Here is a 22,091-nt window from a genome sequence, read left to right on the forward strand (position 1 = left end):
AGTTTGGACCAGCTGGCCACCTGGCGGCAGGAGGCCGACACAGAGCTGGAGCCGGCGCGGCCGGCTATCATCCGGCGTGCCTCGGCGATCGCCGACTACACCGACACCAGCGCCTTTGCTCCCGACGTGGATCACAACGGCGTTGCTCAGCCGGAGGAGTGGTTCAGGCTGAACCCGGCGGATGGTGAGGACTCGGCGGAGGAGATCGACTCCAGCGACGGGGGCGAGGAGGAGGAGGAGGAGGACGGTGAAGACGCCGTGCCAGAGGGTGGAGCGACCGGCTAGCCTCAACTTGATCGCGCCTCTAGCAACGAGGCGCGTGCGAGCACGCCGCCTGCTGCCGGTGATGATCAAGCCGAGACTCGCCAGCCGGCCACTCCTCCAGCCGGCACTACCGTCTCCAACGACCAGCCCGGCTCCCCCGCTGCGCCCTTGGCCTGATCTGCCGCCTTTGCTTTGCTGTCTATTGCTTTCTGAACAATATTTTGTTAAGTTTGCGCAGTTCCACCCACTGGGGGTGTATTTCAAACTATGTTGACTGCCGGCCTGTTGAAGGCCTTTTGTGTAAATATAATCATGCATATGTTTGGCTTCCCATTGCTCTTGCTTTTCATCCTTTGGCTGTTTCCTTTGCCGCCCTCCCTAGGTCGCCGTCTTCCCAGCCGGACAGCTGCTTTGCAGTCTGTGGCTGGAGAAGTGCTTGGCCAGTTGGGAGGGCAAGTACTCTAGCTTTTTTGGATTGTAGCAAGGTAAATGGGAAGCCGGTCAGCCGGCTGTTCTGACAACCGGTAGGCGTGGTGGGAGGCCGGCTTGTGTTATATAGGTTCATTAGTCCTTAGCCATTTTTTGTGTGGGCATCCTTTCCTGCCTTAGGCTCTTGCCAGTCGGTCAGTCGGTTCTTCGGGCTGCGACTTTCGACAAGAGAGGGCTCGGGTGCTGGCACACTACTTGTCTGACTGCAGGTAGAACTTTAATATAACTCAAGGCGGCAAGTCCCCGGGCCGACTGGTCGGACCCGGTGCCGGACAGAAAATCAAATGTAACAATACATTCATAGGTATGACACTCATCATATATAGATAGAAGAGGGTAGTCCCCGAGTACACCTCGGGGGGCCCGTTGTCTTGTACTTAATACAAAAGGTAGCGTGGTACATACTGCTTTCAACTGTAAAATCTTCTGAGGAGATTGGCGTTCCATGGTCGTTCCGACTCCTTGCCGGAATCATCTCTCTTGCGTGCTTTCGGCTTCTCTGCGTCGATCAGGTAGTAGGAGTCGTTGCCTAGGGCCTTGCTGAGGACGAAGGGGCCTTCCCAAGGGGCCGAGAGCTTGTGCTGGCCGGTTGTTCACTGGATCAGCAAGAGCACAAGATCGCCTTCTTGGAAGGATCTTGGCTTGACCTTCCGGTTGTGGTAACGGTGCAAGCCCTGCTGGTAGATGGCGGACCGGCTGAGTGCTAACAGCCGGCCCTCTTCCAGCAGGTCGACGCCGTCTTCTCGCGCTTCCTTGGCATTCGCCTCCGTGTACATGGTGATCCGAGGCGAGTCGAACTCGATGTCAGTTGGGATGACCGCCTCGGCACCATATACAAGGAAGAAAAGGGTGGAGCCGGTTGACTTGTTCGGGGTAGTACGCAGACTCCAGAGGACAGCCGACAGCTCATCGAGCCAGTAGCCAGCCGAACGCTCCAGTGGTACGACCAGTCGGGGCTTGATGCCGGAGAGGATGAGGCCGTTTGCTCGCTCGACCTGGCCGTTTGACTGCGGGTGGGCTACGGACGCTAAGTCCAGTCGGATGCCCTATGTCGCGCAGAAACGTGCCAGTGCTCCCTTGGCAAAATTCGTGCCGTTGTCGGTGATGATGCTTTGTGGTATGCCATACCGAGTGGTGATATCTGCGATGAATGTCACGGCAGTCGGCCCATTCAGCTTCTTGATTGGCTTCGCTTCAATCCATTTGGTGAATTTGTCTACGGTGACAAGCAAGTGTGTCATGCCACCGCGCGCCGTCTTGAATGGGCCCACCATGTCCAGCCCCCAGACGGCAAAGGGCCAGGTGAGGGGGATGGCCTTGAGTGCGGAAGCCGACAGGTGTTGCTTGGAGCTGAAGACTTGGCACCCTTTGCAGCATTTGACTAATTCCTTGGCGTCCTCCAAAGCAGTCGGCCAGAAGAAACCATGGCGGAAAGCTTTGGCGACAAGTGACCTTGAGGCTGCGTGGTGGCCGCATTCGCACGACGGCGTGGTGGTGGAAGTAGCGGGGATCTCGGCAGGGCTTCGCCAAGCTCAACGAGAGGGAGAGGTGTCACGGGAGGGAGAGGGAGGCGCCAGGGGCTTGGGTGCGTAGCCCTCCCTCCCCCCTCTTTATATAGGGGTCTAGGGGGGCGCCGGCCCCCAGAGATCCATCTCAAGGGGGGGGGGCGGCCAAGGGGGGGACTTGCCCCCCAAGTCAAGTGGGGCGCCCCCCCACCCCTAGGGTTTCCAACCCTAGGCGCAGGGGAGGCCCAAGGGGCGCACCAGCCCACCAGGGGCTGGTTCCCTCCCCCACTTCAGCCCATGGGCCCTCCGGGATAGGTGGCCCCACCCGGTGGACCCCCGGGACCCTTCCGGTGGTCCCGGTACAATACCGGTGACCCCCGAAACTTTCCCGGTGGCCGAAACTGGACTTCCTATATATAATTCTTCACCTCCGGACCACTCCAGAACTCCTCGTGACGTCCGGGATCTCATCCGGGACTCCGAACAACTTTCGGGTTACCGCATACTAGTATCTCTACAACCCTAGCGTCACCGAACCTTAAGTGTGTAGACCCTACGGGTTCGGGAGACATGCAGACATGACCGAGACGACTCTCCGGTCAATAACCAACAGCGGGATATGGATACCCATGTTGTCTCCCACACGTTCCACGATGATCTCATCGGATGAACCATGATGTCGAGGATTCAATCAATCCCGTATACAATTCCCTTTGTCAATCGGTACGTTACTTGCCCGAGATTCGATCGTCGGTATCCCAATACCTTGTTCAATCTCGTTACCGGCAAGTCACTTTACTCGTACCGTAATGCATGATCCCGTGACCAAACACTTGGTCACATTGAGCTCATTATGATGATGCATTACCGAGTGGGCCCAGAGATACCTCTCCGTCATACGGAGTGACAAATCCCAGTCTTGATTCGTGCCAACCCAACAGACACTTTCGGAGATACCCGTAGTGCACCTTTATAGCCACTCGGTTACGTTGTGACATTTGGCACACCCAAAGTACTCCTATGGTATCCGGGAGTTGCACAATCTCATGGTCTAAGGAAATGATACTTGACATTTGGAAAAGCTCTAGCAAACGAACTACACGATCTTATGCTATGCTTAGGATTGGGTCTTGTCCATCACATCATTCTCCTAATGATGTGATCCCGTTATCAATTACATCCAATGTCCATAGTTAGGAAACCATGACTATCTGTTGATCAACGAGCTAGTCAACTAGAGGCTCACTAGGGACATGTTGTGGTCTATGTATTCACACATGTATTACGATTTCCGGATAACACAATTATAGCATGAACAATAGACAATTATCATGAACAAGGAAATATAATAATAACCATTTTATTATTGCCTCTAGGGCATATTTCCAACACTTAGTGGGTCGCTCAGAAAACTTAATCACATAAAGACTGTTCTAGACATGCCCAACAAAGGCTACTTTAAGAGTCTTTCTCCACAAGAGGGCCACAAAATCAATATCAAAGAAAGTGGCAAAGCCCATGAGTGCAAGTTGACGAACGGAAAGTAAGTTGTATGCAAGGGACTCAACAAGCATAACTTTCTCGATCGTGAGATCATGAGAAATGACAACCTTGGCAAGCCCCAATACCTTACAAGATGAGGCATCACCCCACTCAACATTGGTGGGCATAGATGAAATCTTGTGCACGTCCACCACCAAGTCCTTGCTTCCGGTCATATGATTTGTGGCTCCACTATCGAGCAACCATGATCCCCCACTGGAAGCAAACACCTACAAGAGATCAATGCTTGGTTTTAGGTACCCATTTTGTAGTGGGTCCTTTGATTTAGTAACAAGGGTCTTCGGAACCCAAATAGACCACTCAATGTACTCATAAGAAGAACCAACAAATTTGGCATAAACATGCCCATCACTAGCACGGCATAACACATAAGAAGGGTTAAAGTCGCCGGCTTTGTTGGAAGGGGTGGCATTGCTCTTCTTTACACCACCACCCTTCACATTGTTCTTCTTCTCCTTAGAAGCATCCTCTCCCTCATTCACAAAAGTTTGCTTTAGAGGAGGAGGTCGTTTGGCCTTGTCATTCTTCTTCTTGTTCTTGGACTTGGGTTCAAACCCAATTCCCTCCTTGGCCACAACTTCCTTTTGATTGCTCAAAAGGTCGTTGAGGTTCTTCCCACATTGTATGCAAGACAAAAGGCCTTTCTCAAGTTGCTCCTTCAAATTTGTATTCTCCTCCACAAGATGCACATCCTCACAACATGGGTTAGTAGCATTTGTATTTTTAATTAAAACCATATGAGGAAATGTGGCTTTCTCCTTGGTTAGCTTCACTTGGAGTTGATCATGAGACTCTTTAAGGCTAGAATGAGTACCCTTCAAGGCCTTGTGAGCCTTGTCAAGTATATCAAACTCCTCCTTGAGTCTAGCAAGATCAACCCCAAGTTTGGCCTTCTTGGAATTGAGCACACGAGATACAACAAGAGCATGATCAAGATCTTTCTTCAATTTAGCATGATCATCCTTGTGTGACTCCTCAAGAGCCAAACGATGACCACGCTATTCCTCAAGCGCATTAGAGAGATCTGATATCTCATCGGCATAGTCACGACTATGCCCCTCCATCTTAGAAATGGTTTCTTCGTGAGCCTCGATCATGTCATTGGCTTCACCAAATTGTTCCAAGAGAGCAACAAAGTGCTTCTTGGATTTACCCTTGAGCTTACTCATAAAAGACTCAAATTCATTTTCTTCCTCATTAGACCCCTCACTTTCATCAATGCAATCTGCCAAAGAGGGATTAGTAGTGATGGTGGTTTTGATTTGGGGGTTACCTTGTTGGTGGCTTTGGCCATGAGGCACTTGGCGGTGATGTTCTCGTTGGGTGAATCGAAGAGGGACACCCGTGGAGTTGTGGCAATGGCAACGGAGGCCATGGCAACCGTCTCACCGTCTTCATCATCATCATCATCATCCTCATTGTACTCCTCTTGAGCCACCAACCCCTTGGGAGGAGTCTTCTTGGTGAAGTTGTTCTTGTTGGGGAAGGACTTGGTCTTGTCTTTTTAGATGAGCTTGCCACCATTGTCTTCCCTCTTCGCATATGGGCACTCCACAACAAAGTGGCTCACATTGCCACAATTATAGCATGTCCTCACACGTTGCTTGCCCTTGGTGCCACTTGAGTTGTTCTTGTTGAAGTTGGGCCTTGAGTTCTTCTTGCTCCAAAATTGCCTTGAAGCGAGAGCCATGTGCTCATGATAAGCATATTTTGTATCTTCGGGGTTACTGTCCTCTTCTTCCTCTTCGTTCTCTTCTTCCACATTAGCCTTGGCCTTCAAGGCAAGGTTGGGCTTCTTTGCGCGTTGAGAACGCAACACTGCATTGTCGGCGGTCTTGTCCAAGATCCTCATTGCCACAAACTCATCCAACACTTCACTTGAGGACAAGGTGTGGAAGTCCGACCTTTGACGGATGACGGAGGACATGGCCTTATGGTAAGGCATCATGGCCTTGAGAAACTTGCGTTTGATCCAATTGTCATCTGTATCCTTGCTCCCATGATCTCGGAGTGACACCGCGAGAGTGGTTAGTCTCCGGTAAAGCTCACGAGGTTCTTCATCTTCATTCGTTACAAACTCATCGGCTTCATCTTGCACCACTTCATAGTTGGAGCGTTGAATGCTTGTGCTTCCCTTGTAAATGGAAACAACATGTTGACATGCTTCCTTGGCCACGGTGAAAGGTCAGAGATGCGCAATATCTTCGAAAGGAATTGCATCTTGGATGATGAAGAAATTGGACTCGTTGAATTGATTATCCGCGGCTTCTCTAGGGGTGAAGTTGCTTGGGTCATGTGGGTAGAAACCTTGCTCAATAATTCTCCAAAGATTAGTATTACTATGATTTAAATGACGTTTAAAGCGATAGACCCAAGAGGAAAAATCCTCATTTTTCACAAACTTAGGAGGAGGACCAACATGATTCAAATGAGTGGAGGGAACCGGTCCTCCATAAGTAAGGGGTGGTTCAACATGGGCAAAGATGTCGTTTCCACTTCTACCACTAGACAAAGGAACTTTATCACCAGTAGCCTCCCCCTTGTCGGAGTTAGCATCCGTCACCTTTTTAGTGGGATCGATCACTTCCAACGGTGCGGTGGATAATTTAAGACCATCAAGAAAGTTCTTAAGCATGCCTTTGACCTCGGCCGTCATGGAGGTCTTCAATGTGTCCAAGGCCACATTGAACTCCTCACAAGAGACTGAGGTTCCCCCATCGGCCGTAGACGACGACGGAATCACACCGGGGTGCTCCTCCCCACCGTCTACGGTGTCAACCATACTCTTCGGACGGCAAAGTCCTTAATAAAGAGACGAGGCTCTGATACCAATTGAAAGGATCGATATAGTTGACTAGAGGGGGGTGAATAGGCAACTAACAATTTTTAGCTTTTCTTTACCAAATTAAACTTTGCATCAAAGTAGGTTCTAGATATGAACTAAGTGAACAACCTAAATGATGCAACAACAACAAGCACAAGAGCAAGCAAGGGATACCCCACAATATAGCTTGCACAAGTAAAGGTGAGAGATAACCAACAGTGGAGCCGGTGGAGACGAGGGTGTGTTACCGAAGTTCCTTCCCTTTGAGAGGAAGTACGTCTCCGTTGGAGCGGTGTGGAGGCACAATGCTCCCCAAGAAGCCACTAGGGCCATTGTATTCTCCTCACGCCCTCACACAATGCGAGATGTCGTGATTCCACTATTGGTGCACTTGAAGGCGGCGACCGAACCTTTACAAACAAGGTTGGGGCTATCTCTACAACTCAATTGGAGGCTCCCAACGATACCACGGAGCTTCACCACAATGAAATGTGGCTCCGAGGTGACCTGAACCGTCTAGGGTGCTCAAACACCCAAGAGTAACAAGATCCGCAAGGGATTAGTGGGGGGAATCAAATTTCTCTTTGTCGAAGTGTAGATCCGGGCCTTCTCAACCAATCCCTAAAGAATCAACAAGTTTGACTAGCTAGGGAGAGAGATCGGGCGAAAATGAGCTTCGGAGCAACAATGGAGCTTGGGTGACAAGAGGTAAGTCAACTTGGAGAAGAAGACCTCCTTTTATAGTGGGGGAACCAATCCAACCATTACCCCCCCCCCTCTTCAGCCCGCACAGAGCGGTACTACTGCTCAGTAGAGCGGTACTACCACTCGTAGCAGCGGCACTACCGCGACCACCAGCTGTACTACCGCATAGACTGAGAGTAGAAGAAGCAGAGGTAGAACAGAAGAGAGAGAGAGGGGGGGTATGGACGGTACTAGTAGCGGTGGTAGCCGCAGTACTACCGCTTGTGGGCGGTACTACTACTGCTACTGCCGCTACTAGTGCCGCACAACCGGACACGAGAAAATGCATCCTCAAATCGAGGCGGTAGCGTTGCCGAGCCAGTGTGGTACTGCCGTCGATGCCCTGAAGCGGTACTACCGCTGTTGGACAGCGGTACTGCCGCTTGAGGACCATGGGCGGTACTACTGCTTTCTCCTCATAGTTTCCACTTCTGATAAAACAGCAAACTCCAAGGTGAGGGAAGGATTTGGGGGTGCAACAAAGACGTGTATGTGCTGATTCCACCCTAGCCTTTCCAATGGGGACCCCCTCTTGATAGTACGGTGTCTCATACGACTCAAGTCCACCAACCCGAAATGAAAGAGACTACACCGTCTTCACATAAAGATCCTAGGGGAAGGAATCGTCTCGTGCCAATGAATGAATCTCTGAAATACTCAATGCACACGATTAGTCCGCAAAAGCATTGTCATCAATCACCAAACCTACTTAGAGAGAGACATGCCCTAACATGAATGCTAAATATAAACTTGCTAGAGATAAGGGTTGAGAACATGTTGTGTTTGCACCTGGAGATCTTTTTTGGTTACATTTGCGTGATAGATTTCCTGATTTGTGCAAATCAAAGCTAATGCCACGTGCTGATGGACCTTTTAAGGTGTTAGAGAAAATAAATGATAATGCATATAAACTTGAGCTGCCTGCAGATTTTGGGGTTAGTCCCACTTTTAACATTGCATATTTGAAGCCGTATTTGGGTGAGGAAGATGAGTTTCCATCGAGGACGACTTCATTTCAAGAAGGGAGGATGATGAGGACATCAATACATTGTTACACCCACAGCCCCTGCTGCTATACATACTGGACCAATTACTAGAGCTCGCGCACGCCAATTAAATTAGCAGATACTTTCGTTTCTTGGTAATGATTCTAATGTTCATGAGAATATGATGCTGCCTAAATTGGATACATTTGCTTTGCTTACAAATGAAGGGCCAAGCTTGGAGAAGGATGAACATTGGAGTAAGAACAATCATGGAGATGATTGCACGCGCAAGGGGAACAAGAATGGAGTTTCAAGTGATGATTTCAGGACTTTGAAGCCACTGTAATGAGTGCATGAAGGCTTGGACGAAATATACAAGATGCCGCTTCACAAATTTCGTCCAGAGGCTATTATAGGTGCTGTGTCACCTTATTATTGGGCCAAGCCCATGTAATTACGAAATACTTGAGTATAGGCTGTTTTTAGAGTCCGTATGTGTGGGGAAACAAGAGATAGGGTTGGATTCTGACCCCTCCTTCAAGGGCCACGAAATTCCCCTCTCTTCCTCCATATATACAGCACTTAGGGCGTCGTTTATACTTTGGGTTTTGTTTAGATTAAAAGTTTGCCACAGCTGCAACTTCGCATACTTCGTTTGTGTTCAACGACCAGGCCAAGACGTCACAAAACCCCACCTTGATCAATAAAGCTTTCATCTTATATTCGCAATATCCAGATTGCAATCTTAGTTTCTTGCTTGTAGGAAATAGACCTTTGTGGTCAGGTTGATCGTGCTCCGGCGTGGTCAATAACCTCTCGGAGTTGGTTTAGCGATTGCTAAGGCGCGACGTCCTCGCACGTTCGTAGTCGGATCGTCAAAGTCTACTCCTCCGAAACGATAATCACCATCTCATCGAAAGACGGGACACCTTAGCCTCTATCAAGTGGTATCAGATTTCCAGGTTGCTCGGTGACATATTACAGTTTTTCGTAGTTTAGATCCAAGACATTCCAATCCACCACAAGAATCTTGATCTCTAGCCTTCGCCAAGTTGCTTTCCACTCAAATCATCTTTCCACCATAGCCAAATCTGTGAGAGAGAGTTGAGTGTTGGGGAGACTATCATTTGAAGCACAAGAGCAAGGAGTTCATCATCAACACACCATCTATTACTTTTTGGAGAGTGGTGTCTCCTAGATTGGTTAGGTGTCACTTGGGACCCTCCGTCAAGATTGTGGAGTTGAACCAAGGAGTTTGTAAGGGCAAGGAGATCGCCTACTTCGTGAAGATCTACCCAAGTGAGACAAGTCCTTCGTGGGCGATGGCCGTGGTGGTATAGACAAGGTTGCTTCTTCGTGGACCCTTCGTGGGTGGAGCCCTCCGTGGACTTGCGCAGCCGTTACCCTTCGTGGGTTGAAGTCTCCACCAACGTGGATGTACGATAGCACCACCTATTGGAACCACGCCAAAAACTTTCGTGTCTTCAATTGTGTTTTCACACTCCAATCCCATCCCTTTACTTTCTTGCAATTTGCATGCTTTACTTTCCGCTGCTCATATACTCTTGCCATGCTTGCTTGAAATGTATTGTGAATGCTTAAACTTGTGCTAAAACTCCACCTCAACTTGAAGAACTTAAAAACTGCCACTTTTACTTGTTGAGGGTCTAATCACCCCCCCTCTAGACCCCTCTTCTCGATCCTTTCACAGGGGCACTACTGCTACTTTTTTAGCAGCAGCTCGCTTTACACTACGGCGCTACTGCTAAACCGCAACCATCACCTTTTTCCTCCCCCTCCCTCATCCTCTCTCCTTCACTTTCCCCTAGCTCCCACTTCCTCTCTCCCTCATTTTGCTTCTTTCTCACTACTTCTCCCCCCATTACTCTCTTTATTCTACCTCTCTTTCTCTCTCTCTCTCTTTATTGCTCCTAGCTAACTACACCACCTCCATTAATGCATCTCCTTTCTCTTTTCCTCCCCCTCCACTAGTTAAACTCATCTCCTTCCCCAACTAGCTAGGTAGATCTAGCATTTAATGAAATGACCTATGTACCTCCCTAACTAGATCTAGCCATGTCAAGAAGTAAGCTTTGTTCACTTTTGATCATTCCCTAGGTGTGTGGCGACACCGATCGACATCATCATCACCGTGCTCGATTTCAAGATAGGTGATAAAAAATTCGTGCTTTTGCAAGAATGGAAATATGTGTATGTGTGTGATATGACATAATCGGGTGATATGACATAATGTGTGTGTGTGGCATGAGTTGCCGTCGAATTGTGCTTGAGTTGCCTATGTTTTGCCGAAATGTGGATTTATTTCCATTCGGCGAATTTCGGGCGAACTCTATATGTCCTATTTTTAGGGAAGGTCATGCCAATTTTTTGTATTACTTTGATGCATGCATGCATATTTATAATCAATTTGTTTATTATTACCGTGCATGCGTTCATGATGGTCAGTGGAACGATGGTGGAAAGATGGTTGCGGTCGGCAGTGCAGGACCTGAATGAAAATAACCGGACAGAGATTTTATGTCCGTGTAGAAGATGCAAAGGAGGAGTTTGGCTCGACCCCTATGAGGATGGTTGTTTGATGGCGCACCTGCTCATGACTGGTTTCATGGATGGCTTTACTCGGTGGATAATTGAAGATGAGGAGGAGGACGCCGATGGGGCAGGCAATGACGACACAGAGCAAGACGAAGAGATGACCGATAATGGTGGCGGAGAAGGGGCCAGACATGGCGGCGGGGACAAAGCACTACAACTATTAGCAGTAGCGCGTTTAGGAGAAGCCCTCTACTGCTACATATGTATAGCAGTAGCGCGGTTCAACACGCGCTACTGCTAGAAGTTAGCTGTAGCGCCGTATCAGTAGTGCGGGACACCTTAGACGCACGCTACTGCTAGGCTTTTCCCTAATAGTGCTCCCCTCGGATGATCCGCCAGACCCACCTAAGAATGAGGGAGACGTTCATGCGACGGGAGGCAAGGATGCCCAACCTCCCAGATCTTTAGGCAAGAAAATGTCGGTCCACCTCACCATGTGGTACTTTTGTCGATCGTTCATCACTTGCCAGAAGAACGGGAGAGGTCTTTATTGAACAAGCTATGAACTCCCTTCAAAAGAATATAAATCCTCATCATATACATGGGCAGGCTAGAGAGATTAGAGTCAATAAGGACAGTCTTACTTCCCTTGGAAGTAAACCGTCCACACCGCAGTTCGGCCCGCGCGGCTATCCTCACCATAAAAGGGTCGAACGCACCGAGAAGAACCCTCGAGTCACAAAGTGGCATCCCCAAATTCTCTATGGGGAAGGCGGACAAACTACAATTCAGGTTGTCCGCAATCCGCTGCTACTCGGCCTTAGAATATCCCAACACAACCACCTCGCACTTGTCAAAATTAATTTCCAACCCACAGGTTTTTTTTTTGCGAAGAGTTTCTTACACATAAGAGAAGCGAAGTATCATTAACATGTGTTGCTTGTCTGGCCTACTTTTTCTAAAACATTGTTAAATCTTAAACAAACTACTCCCTCTAGGTCATACATAACTGATGCTTTTGGATACTGATAATCTACTAGATGCGACTTTAACCAACAGTTTCTACTATAGTATGTATATTGATAACGCTCAAATACTTTTCGACAAAACTACATATAATATTTCCAAGTTTTTCCCTACTAAATATACTTAAAATAATATGAAATCTACATATAAGATTTTTCAAGTTTTTCCCTAATAAAACACTTAAAATAATACAAACAGTCAGAGTTGTAAAAGCTTTCAATAGATATGTCCAAAAATATCACCTATATATTTGCTATGGGTGCTATTTAAAACGAGTTATGGACGTTTGTTGATGTGATGGAACAATATTGTAGAAGTTCATACAAATACTCGAAGGAGTGCATCTATTTAGCCGTACAAATCAATTGGTTATTTATTTTCATTTTTTCTTAGTCAAGATTGATGTGAATTGTGGAGACATTTTTCATGCTCCGGAGGATGTAATGCAAGTTTTAATTTTGTTGAAAGAACAAAAGAATAGGAATTGTATGATACTATGTAGTTATGCCAACATAATAAAAAAAATCCCCATTACAGATACTTACTTCCTCTGTTCCAAACTATTTGAAGTCCTAGCTTTGTCCTAAGTTAAACTTGAACCTTATTCAAGTTTGACCAATTATATAGAAAAGTATATTACTATCTACAATATCAAATATATACATATAGAATGAAATTATATTTTGTGACGAATCTAATGCAACTAATTTGGTTTTGTAGAAGTTACTATATTTTTCTGTAAACTTGGTCACACTTGACACTTCAAATATTTTCAAATGGAGGAGTATAGAAAAATATATTTTCACCAACTTGATGAACAAATAGTTCTACTTGGTACCTAAACAATAAGATGTGCTAATGAAGTTAGTGACCATCTTTGACTATATCCAGTGTTATTTATGTTGCATAAGTTGTAATTTATTTATTTATTTGGGGAAATCCCTATTGTTGCATAGGGAGTAAGACCCCAAAAGTATATGACAAGATGATAATGGATTAATAACATATAGTCCTTCTGTTAGGTAGCTTCGGTGAACACACTTTTTCGTACAATGACATGCATTCACGGGCTGGGGTATCGAAGTATTATTATTACGAGCTGGCCCTCCGTTTCTTTTTACTCTGCATATAAAATTTGATCAAAGACAAACTTTGTAAAGTTTGACTAACTTTATAGGAAAAATATCAACATCTACAATATTAAAGCTAAAAGACTCCCGACCCGTATCAAACAAATGTGGAACTCGGTGCAAAGCAGCTCGACTTGCTCTATTTGGACGAGCTGCAATGGCATGTTTGTCGGTGTTGCATCACCGGCTGGTGCAGACGGTGGAGCAGTATGTCGGAGAGTCATGGACCAGTCGTCGCAAGGCTTTAAAAAAAACAAGCTTTATCCCGAAGTGGAGGCAACTCGTGAACCAAATTGGACCCCTGCATTTGTGGGTGCGATGACCTCTAGAAAGGCATCGGAAGCAACGATACTTCACCAAGGTTGGGGATTTGGATGAGCAATGAAGGCAAGGGTGATAGAAGGAAGTCGAAGGTGACCAGCACGTCCAGTGTGTCGGCATCCCAGAGGATCCCCATGAGATTTCGGTGTCCAACACACAGGAACCATAGGCGCTGCTCGACGCCAATGCCTTTTTTTTTCGAAAAGGGGATCTCCCCGGCCTCTGCATCAGAGTGATGCATACGGCCATCTTATTAAAGAAATAAAAGGTTCCAACAAGGTTTCAAAGTCTCCAACTGAAAAGTAATAAAAAGACAGCTCACACAGAGCTAAAGAGGCTGGCCACACAGCCTAGCCAAGATAAGACGCCACAACCGGCTGGCTAAAGATAGATAGGTAAACCGGCTCGACGCCAATGCCTACAAATCTTTATAGCAACTGTCGCAACTACTAAAAAATACACGCAACATTATGTCGTTATGCCAACATTATCAAAAACAAAATATCCATTAAATGTACTTACTAAATATATATCTTTACCCATTTGATTAACAAAAATGTTCTAATTGGGGTCTAAACAACAAGGTGTGCTAATGAAGGTAGTGACTATAGTTTCCAATATTATTTATTTTGCATAAGTTGTAACTTATTTATTTTTGTGAGAAATATTATCATTGTTATATGGGGAGTAAAAGCGACCCTGAAGGTAATATATAACAAAGCGAGAAGTAGATAATAATATAGTCTTTTTGTTATATAGCTTTGATTAGGGTACTTTTCCTAAAGCGCCATGCATTCAGGGTATCAACTATCAAGTACTATTATCAATATACATTTCTGAGCCTTGCCTCATCTGCACCTGGTGAACAGTAAATTAAAAAAACTTTTTTTTGCATGAAAGATGTTTCAATGCATGAGATCCATGCCAATTTTCAGCGTGTTAGGACATCTACTTAGCAAAAAAAAAGGTCTAAACAAATAGTAAACTGTTTCACAGACCCTCCAATTTTTTCTTTTTTGCCGAGAGCTACTGGGATGTCCATACGCTCAAAATTGGCACGGACCTCACGCACTAAAACATCTTCGGTGCAAAAAAAAAACTCAGATTTTTTTTATTTTCCAGTATTTTTTTCCTCTTTTACTGTTCATGGCAGGAGTATATGAGCCCGGGAGCCAAATCACCGCTCTCGTACTATTATTACTAGCTACACCCTTCGTCGGGGAGTTATTAGTACCCATCATATTCCAGTAAAATTTAAACCATACATGTGGCTTGCAAATATAAATAATTTGTCGTAAAAGTTATATTATTGGATTTGTATTCAAAAGTAGTTTTTTTGCGGGGTGTATTCAAAAGTAGTTACCAATGATACTATTTTTTCTACATACTATAACTCAAATATATGGTTGAAAATTGATCCAAAATACAATGAAGCCCAGTAAATCCAGACGGAGGAAGTAGCTGGTACCTGAAGAATTTTATGTGTGTATGGCTTTGGTACCTGGAGAGTTAGATTGCTTAAGTTGCTTGAATAATGGTCACGTACGCCAACATGAAAAGGAAAGCGCCATGGAATGGTCATTTTCAACTCCATTTGAAACTAGCTAGTGAAGTCAAATATACTTCATTGCACTACTATGCATCTCAGCAGCTTGTCTTTGACATCCAAGTCTGCTCATTCGTTATATAAAAAATAGTCTGCTGATCTGCTCTTAGTATTCCCAACTAATATACCCGGAAGTCGTTTTCTGCTCAACTTGCAACCGAGCTAGCAACCGCCTGGTCGATAGACACATCCCACATGTTGCATGCGATCACGTGAAACTAGCCCTAATGAAGCACAACCACCACAAATGACATTCCACCATATCAAAATAAGCTCGGGGGGGCACACGTTAAGTGTGATAAAAGCAATCTCAAACACGGAAATTAAGCGCGCCGGGATGTTTCCTCACCACAGCCACTGAAATTAACATGCCTCGATCGTTCGCTGGCGGGTGACTGGTGACCTAACACCTGCCGTACCACGACGACCGTGCGCCAGTGACCTGACACGGCGGTACGGCGACGGACGCTCCTACGCGAACGCGCGCGCGGGCAGTTCATCACCAAACGGCCAACTCTGACTAGTGACTGATGTATGGCGTCTTCAGGAGATCAGCCAGACCAACCAGATAGGTGCAGCTGAGCTGCCCAACCGGCCGACCAATTACCGAATCATCCCAAAAATACTTGCCTTCAGGTTCGATGTACCACAAAATATTTCGGTGCATAGGCTGAATAGCATGTATTGATATGAGTACAATTGAACGGCAGGCTCTGGTACAATCTTAGAGCCATTCTGTAGAGCAAACTAAGCAAACAATCAGAGCTTGAAATGTATCACTGACCATATCATGTGATCACTCATGTCTTCTCAATATTCCAAACTAATTTAACCACACATAACTAGAGATGGATAGGCAGAGATGGATCACACACAAAGTAAACAACCACCGAGATGCAGGTGGCCTACCAGGCCACCAAGGCACCAAAATTCAGTCAAATCACTACTAGTGTCTACCTCAAACATGCATGCATGTATACCCTACACATGTAGGTCTAGCATTTTTGGCTATAAATACCAGCCTTCTTCTATCTCCCAGCCATCACAGCAAGAAGTTGCCTCTCGCTGATCGATACACGTAGACAAGAACACTATGCCGCGCAAGAGCACCATGTCCTCCCTTTTCTTCCTCGTTGCACTGCTGCTCTCATGCAGCTCCATGAGCAGCGCAGCACGGTACCTAGAGGAGGCTGTGCCCAAGGAGTATCCACCACATCCGATCGTCCCGGAACAGCCAAAGCCGGAACTTCCACCGCACCCTGCCATGCCCGAGCTGCCGAAGCCTGAACTACCGCGCCCTCTCGTTCCCGAAGTGCCACACCCCGTGGCGCCGGAGACACCAAAGGAGCCTGAAGTGCCACACCCCGTGGTGCCGGAGACACCAAAGGAGCCTGAACTGCCGCACCCCGTGGTGCCGGAGGTGCCAAAGCATGAGCTGCCGCCGCACCCTGCTATGTCTGAGCTCCCGAAGCCTGAACTACCGCATCCGGCTGTGCCACAGACGCCAAAGGAGCCTGAAGTGCCACATCCCGTGGTGCCCGAGGTGTCAAAGCATGAGCCACTGCCGCACCCTGCTATGCCCGAGCTCCCAAAGCTTGAACTACCACATCCGGTTATGCCTGAGGTGGCAAAGGAGCCGGAAGTGCCACACACTGGCGTACCGGAGGTGCCAAAGGAGCACGAGCTGCCGCACCCTGCCTTGCCAGAGTTGCCGAAGCCTGAAATGCAACACCATGCCGTGCCAGAGGTACCAAAGGAGCCCCATGTGCCGCACCCTGAGGTACCAGAAGTCGCAAAGGAGCCCGAGTTACCGCATCCTACTGTGCCAGAGGTCCCGAAGCACGAAATGCCGCCGTTCCCCAAAGCCGAGCTGCCCCCGAAGCCCGAGTTTCATTTTCCGGAGCCAGAGGCCAAGCCATGATCGGAGCTGCACCCGCGTAGTGCCGTTATCTAAGTATTATTAAACTATATACTATATGTGTGTGTGATTGTTTTATTATACATGTGCGTGCGTGCGTGCGTGGTACATGTCGTTTAGAGCATGCACTCTAGTTCCGGACGGCAGCGTTATGTTTGAGTGGTGTTGCATGGTGCAGCTGCTCAATTTGTTCCCTACTTCCCTTTACGTACACGCAGATGTATATGATATATGTACATGAATAATTATGTTTTCGTGTTTGGAGTTTTTATATTGGATCACACATTTGTGTTTGGATTTACATATGTGCATCACTAAAGAGTTCTTATGTTTTGGCTACATTATGCGCTTCGGACAAATTTCTTTTTTGAGCGGACAATTTATTTCTTTTGTCATTTTGTATTAATAGTACAGAACTCCCGCAAAAATATATTAATAGTACAGAAGGCCTGAAAGCCCAAGTTTGATCGGAAGCATAATAAGATATAACGTCTTGAAGGGGCGCATCTCTTATTCATACAAAATCAAATGGTTATTTATTTTATTTTATTCTGAATTTTCATGCTCCAGACGATATTAGTTGAGGCGAGAAATATTGGGTGTAATGCAGAAGTTTTAATTTCATTGAAAGAACAAAACAATAGGATTTGTATAACACTATGTAGTTATGCCAACATAATAAAAAAAATCCCCATTACAGGTACTTACTCCCTCTGTTCCAAAATATTTGAAGTTCTAGATTTGTAAATTCAAAGTATTCAAGTTTGACCAAGTATACTGAAAAATATGTAACTATCTGGATTAACACCAAATACAACATATAGGATGGGAATATATTTCGTGACGAATATAATGCAACTAGTTTGGTTTTGAAGATGTTAATACATTTGTCTCTAAACTTGGTCACACTTTAGACTTAAAAAAATGGAATGGACGGAGTACAAAAATATATTTTCACCAAACTGATGAACGAAAATTGTTCTAATTGGTGTCTAAACAATAAGATGTGCACATGAAGTTAGTGACCATCTTTGACTATTTCCAACGTTATATATGTTGCATAGATTGAAATTTATTTATTTATTTATTTCAGGGAAATCCTTATTGTTGTATGGGGAGTAAAAGCGACCCCTATATAGTAATATATGATAAAATGAGAATGAACTAACAACATATAGTCCTTGTGTTACGTAGCTTTGGTGAACATACTTTTTCCTAAAAAGGGCCATGCATTCACGTAGCTTTGGTGACGCAGGCTGGGGTTGAACTAAAAGTCCTTGTGTTACGTAGCCCGTGAGTAGGAGTATATTATTACTAGCTGGTACCTGAAGAGTTGGCTAGCTAGCTTGAGTTGCTGGTCACGCCAACATGAAAAGGAAGGCGTCATGGAATTAATGGTCACCTTCAACTCTCGGAACTACGCAGCGAAGTCAAATGTACTTCGTCGCAGATGACTGTTTATTTCAGCAGCTTGTCCTTGACATGCAAGTCTTGAGTGCATCGTCTCCTGATGGCGTGGCGCGGCGCGGCCGGTGACCTGCATCACGCACGGGACCGTCGACGCTCCTACGCGACCGCGTGGACGCGCGATTCGTCCCAGCCAGCCCTGACGGGTGTCGGGTAGGTGGACGACCTGCTTCCATCAGGAGACGGACCGGCCGGATCGATCAGGTAGCCTCGGCGAACCACGAGCAGCCGATCGTCTAGCGCAGTAGAAGGATAGCGAAAACGACCGGGACCTACTGCCCGGAGCAGCTGAGCTGCCGATGGATCGAGATCGGCAATTGACCCCAGGAGCAGTTGCATTTCGGTACTGCTGTCAAATGACCGTCCAGCGGAGGTTTCGTGTCTGAATCCGACTTCTTTGTATGCTTTTGTACATGTTTCTTCTCAGACAACAGCTGACAGCAAACAAGTGTTTTTAAAATCACCGCCAATAATCCTCTCATCTAAACATGAAACATAATATTTGTGCATATATCTTTCCCTAATAATAAAGCATGGACTGTTTTTGGTGGTCCGTCATTTAAATTGCCCTCAACACTGCCGTAGTTTACCCATCATGTCACCCATAAGCGAAAAAATGATTCGGACTTTTTTCTGTCAAACTCGCAGTTTGGTTCGTTTCTTAAAGGGCGAGACCCTAAGGCCAACTACACCGCGCGACCCCATTTTGTCCGCCCCCGTCCGTTTGGGGTAAAAGGGACAAACGAGGCGGCCCAGCGCGCGACGGCCCGGACCCATCTGGTCCGTTTTGTGTCCGGACCGACCCATTTCGAACGCAAACATGCGCCGGGTTTGGATCATGGCGGACAGCGAACGGACGCTTCGAATGTCCGCGTCGGGGCCGCGTGGCAGGCGGCCACCTACCTCTCACCCGCCAACATCAATGCGCACGGGCGGGTGGCCCCACCTGTCATCCGCCCAGCGAACGGTCGCCGTCCTTCTTAAATGGGAAGCCGTGGACTGGTCGTCATCCACACTTCCCACTCCGGCCCCTCTCTGCCCCTCGAAACCCGACACTCTCGAAACCCTAGCCGTTCCCCGTCCTCGACCTCGCCGGCCGGCCGCAGCCATGGGGCTTTGGAACTACGGCCGCAAGGGGAAGCACGGCCGCGAGGCCGGCTCCTCCTCGGGACGCCGCCGCGGCTCCGTCAAGAAGGAGGAGCCCGCATCTCCGCCGCGCTCCTCCAGTCGACCCCTCGCGCCTGCCCCCTTCACCATCGCCCCTAGGGCCGCCGGCGAGCGTGACCGGCGGTACCTGGCCGTGGATGTGTGCTGGCGGTACTGGGAGACGAGGACGCCAGTCTCGTGGAGCGACGTGCACCTCCCCAACAATTGGCACCTCTCCGCAGACCGGGTCCCGATCCCGCCGGTGCCGACGAGCGGCCGTGCGCGGCGCAATGAGATCGAGCGCCGCCGCCTCCTCCCCGACGACCTCTACTACGACGAGAGGTACGCCCCCGACTCCATGCTGTGGGACACGTGGCTCCAAGACGAGCACGACGTGCGGCGCGCGTCCGACTTCGCCGACACGGTGTCGGGGCCGCGGTGGCCACGTCGGGAGGTGCGCGGGTCTACGCGGGTGTGCGGCCTCACGCCCACGCCGTCGCCTTCCCCGTCTTCGTCACCACCTCCACCTCCTCGCATGACAGCGAAGGAGGAGGCCCGTCTCATGGCGCGTGTTGTGGAAGACTCCATGCGCACGCACGACGAGCGTCAATGGGAGGGCCTCGAGGAGATGACGGCCCTCTCCGCGACCGGCGACGTTGCCATCCCCGAGCTGGAGATGGTGCTGAAGGAGGAGGTGAGGAGCCGTCGGTGGCCGCCTTCCACCCGGGCCTGGTGGGACAGGGGTGGACCTGGTCGTGCACGGCGGAGCAGATGGCCGACGCTGTGGGGAGCGTTAACTGGTGCCCCACGCCGCCGCGGTCGCCTGAGCGGGACGCCTCGCCTAGGGAGGAGGTGGTGCAGGCATCGGACACCTTCCAGCCCGCCGCCCCCGTGCACCACGGACTGCCGGCCCACCTCTGGACGCCGCCGGACTACGTCGACCTCGTCAGCGACGACGACGACACAGGCGGTCACTGAAGACAGCGACGGCTACGGCATCGACGGGCGCGGCAGGAGCACGCGGGCGGCGTTTTTTTATTTTGTTTTATGTAAATTATGGAACTGGGCCGTTTAAGCGAACCGTGAAACTGGGCCGTTTTGTGGCCGTGACCCCTAAATTATGTTTTAAGTTTTTTTAACTGCGTTTATTTACCTTTTTACGCATTTTATTTAAGTTTTTATGTTTTTTTATCACGTCCACCCCGGACATGATTTGGGGTGCGGCCGCGCGTTGGGCGCACCCACGACCCAACGGACAGAGGCGGACATGGGCGAACCCATTGCCGCCCCAAAAGGACAAAATCTGGCCAAACCGGACATCCATTTAGGTTCACACGATGGAGTTGGCCTAAGGAATCATGAGGACGTCAGAGGTGTAGTGGTTGGAGCGCCCGTCCTCCATACAAGAGACCTAGGTTTCATCCCTCGTTGTTGCACTTTTTCTTCCCTCTTTTCTCTCTTTATTATGCAGCAAAACTCTCCTCCTCCCCAGCACGGGTTTATGTTTTATTATTTTAATTTGTTTTTCCTTTCTTTAAATTAATTCGAGATTTTCCAAAATTCTAAATTTAAAATGTTGTGAGTTTTGAAAAAATGTTCATGAAATCATAAAATGTTCAGGAATTCAAAATGAGGTTCAAGAAATCATAAAATGTTTATGGATTCAAAAAATGTTGATGATTTCAAAAAGTTGTTTGAATATTATAAAAAATTCACGATTTTTAAAAATATCTTCAGCAAATATAAAATGTTCATGATTTTGAAAATGATCATTTATTCAAAACTTGTTCGTGAATTGGAAGAAAATATCTATGAAATTTTTAAAAAATGTTCACAAAAACTCAAAAAAATCGCGAATTTCAAAATTTGTTCCCCAGTTTAAAAAAAGTTCACCGATTCAAAAAATGTTCGCTGAGTAAAATACTGTCCATGCATTTCCCAAAAAAGATAAGTGGACATCAATCAATATAATTTGATCACACGGACACAATGGCCATCATTAACGAGGATAAGAAAAAAAAGATAAGTGGCAACATGATGGGCCACCGTGTTAAAATAGAAAAATAGAGTACACTTATATGTCAGGGTATTAAGTCATATTAATTTGGCTATGGTGTAATCCTTTTGTCTCTATATACAAACGATGAAAACCCCCTGCTTCCATCACAATGGCGACCTTATATGACTTGCATCATCCGCAAGCCTAATACTAGCACGGATGTGTAGCAAACGTACATGTCCCATAGAGTTAGCCTTCTTTCTGAATTTATAGAGGAAGAAGAGCATATGCCCACCATATATAAATCGACAACATCGCCCCTAAACTTCGAAACCGGTTAATTGATCCCCTGAAGTTTAGAGAAGCTAACAAAACAGCCTCGAAATCCATTTTAAGTGGCCTGGATAGGTGGTAGACTGACTATAAACATCAAGTTTGGCAAAATTTGCTCAGCAATCAACTACTCCCTCCGTCCCAAAATGTAAGACATTTTTTGACTCTAGTGTAGTGTCAAAAAAAAGTCTTACATTACGAGACGGAGGGAGTA

General features: G+C 47.3%; 1 protein-coding gene across 1 annotated transcript; it reads left to right on the forward strand.

The window, feature by feature from the left end:
- Positions 1–16,069: 16,069 nt before the first annotated feature.
- Positions 16,070–17,233, forward strand: LOC123049050 (protein PELPK1). Its single transcript, XM_044472048.1, has one exon. It carries the CDS (start codon positions 16,108–16,110, stop codon positions 16,933–16,935), a length of 828 nt encoding a protein of 275 aa, XP_044327983.1. The 5' UTR covers positions 16,070–16,107; the 3' UTR covers positions 16,936–17,233.
- Positions 17,234–22,091: the final 4,858 nt, after the last annotated feature.

The sequence above is a fragment of the Triticum aestivum genome, chromosome 2D (genome assembly GCF_018294505.1).
Source record: "Triticum aestivum cultivar Chinese Spring chromosome 2D, IWGSC CS RefSeq v2.1, whole genome shotgun sequence".
In the NCBI taxonomy this organism is placed as follows: domain Eukaryota; kingdom Viridiplantae; phylum Streptophyta; class Magnoliopsida; order Poales; family Poaceae; genus Triticum; species Triticum aestivum.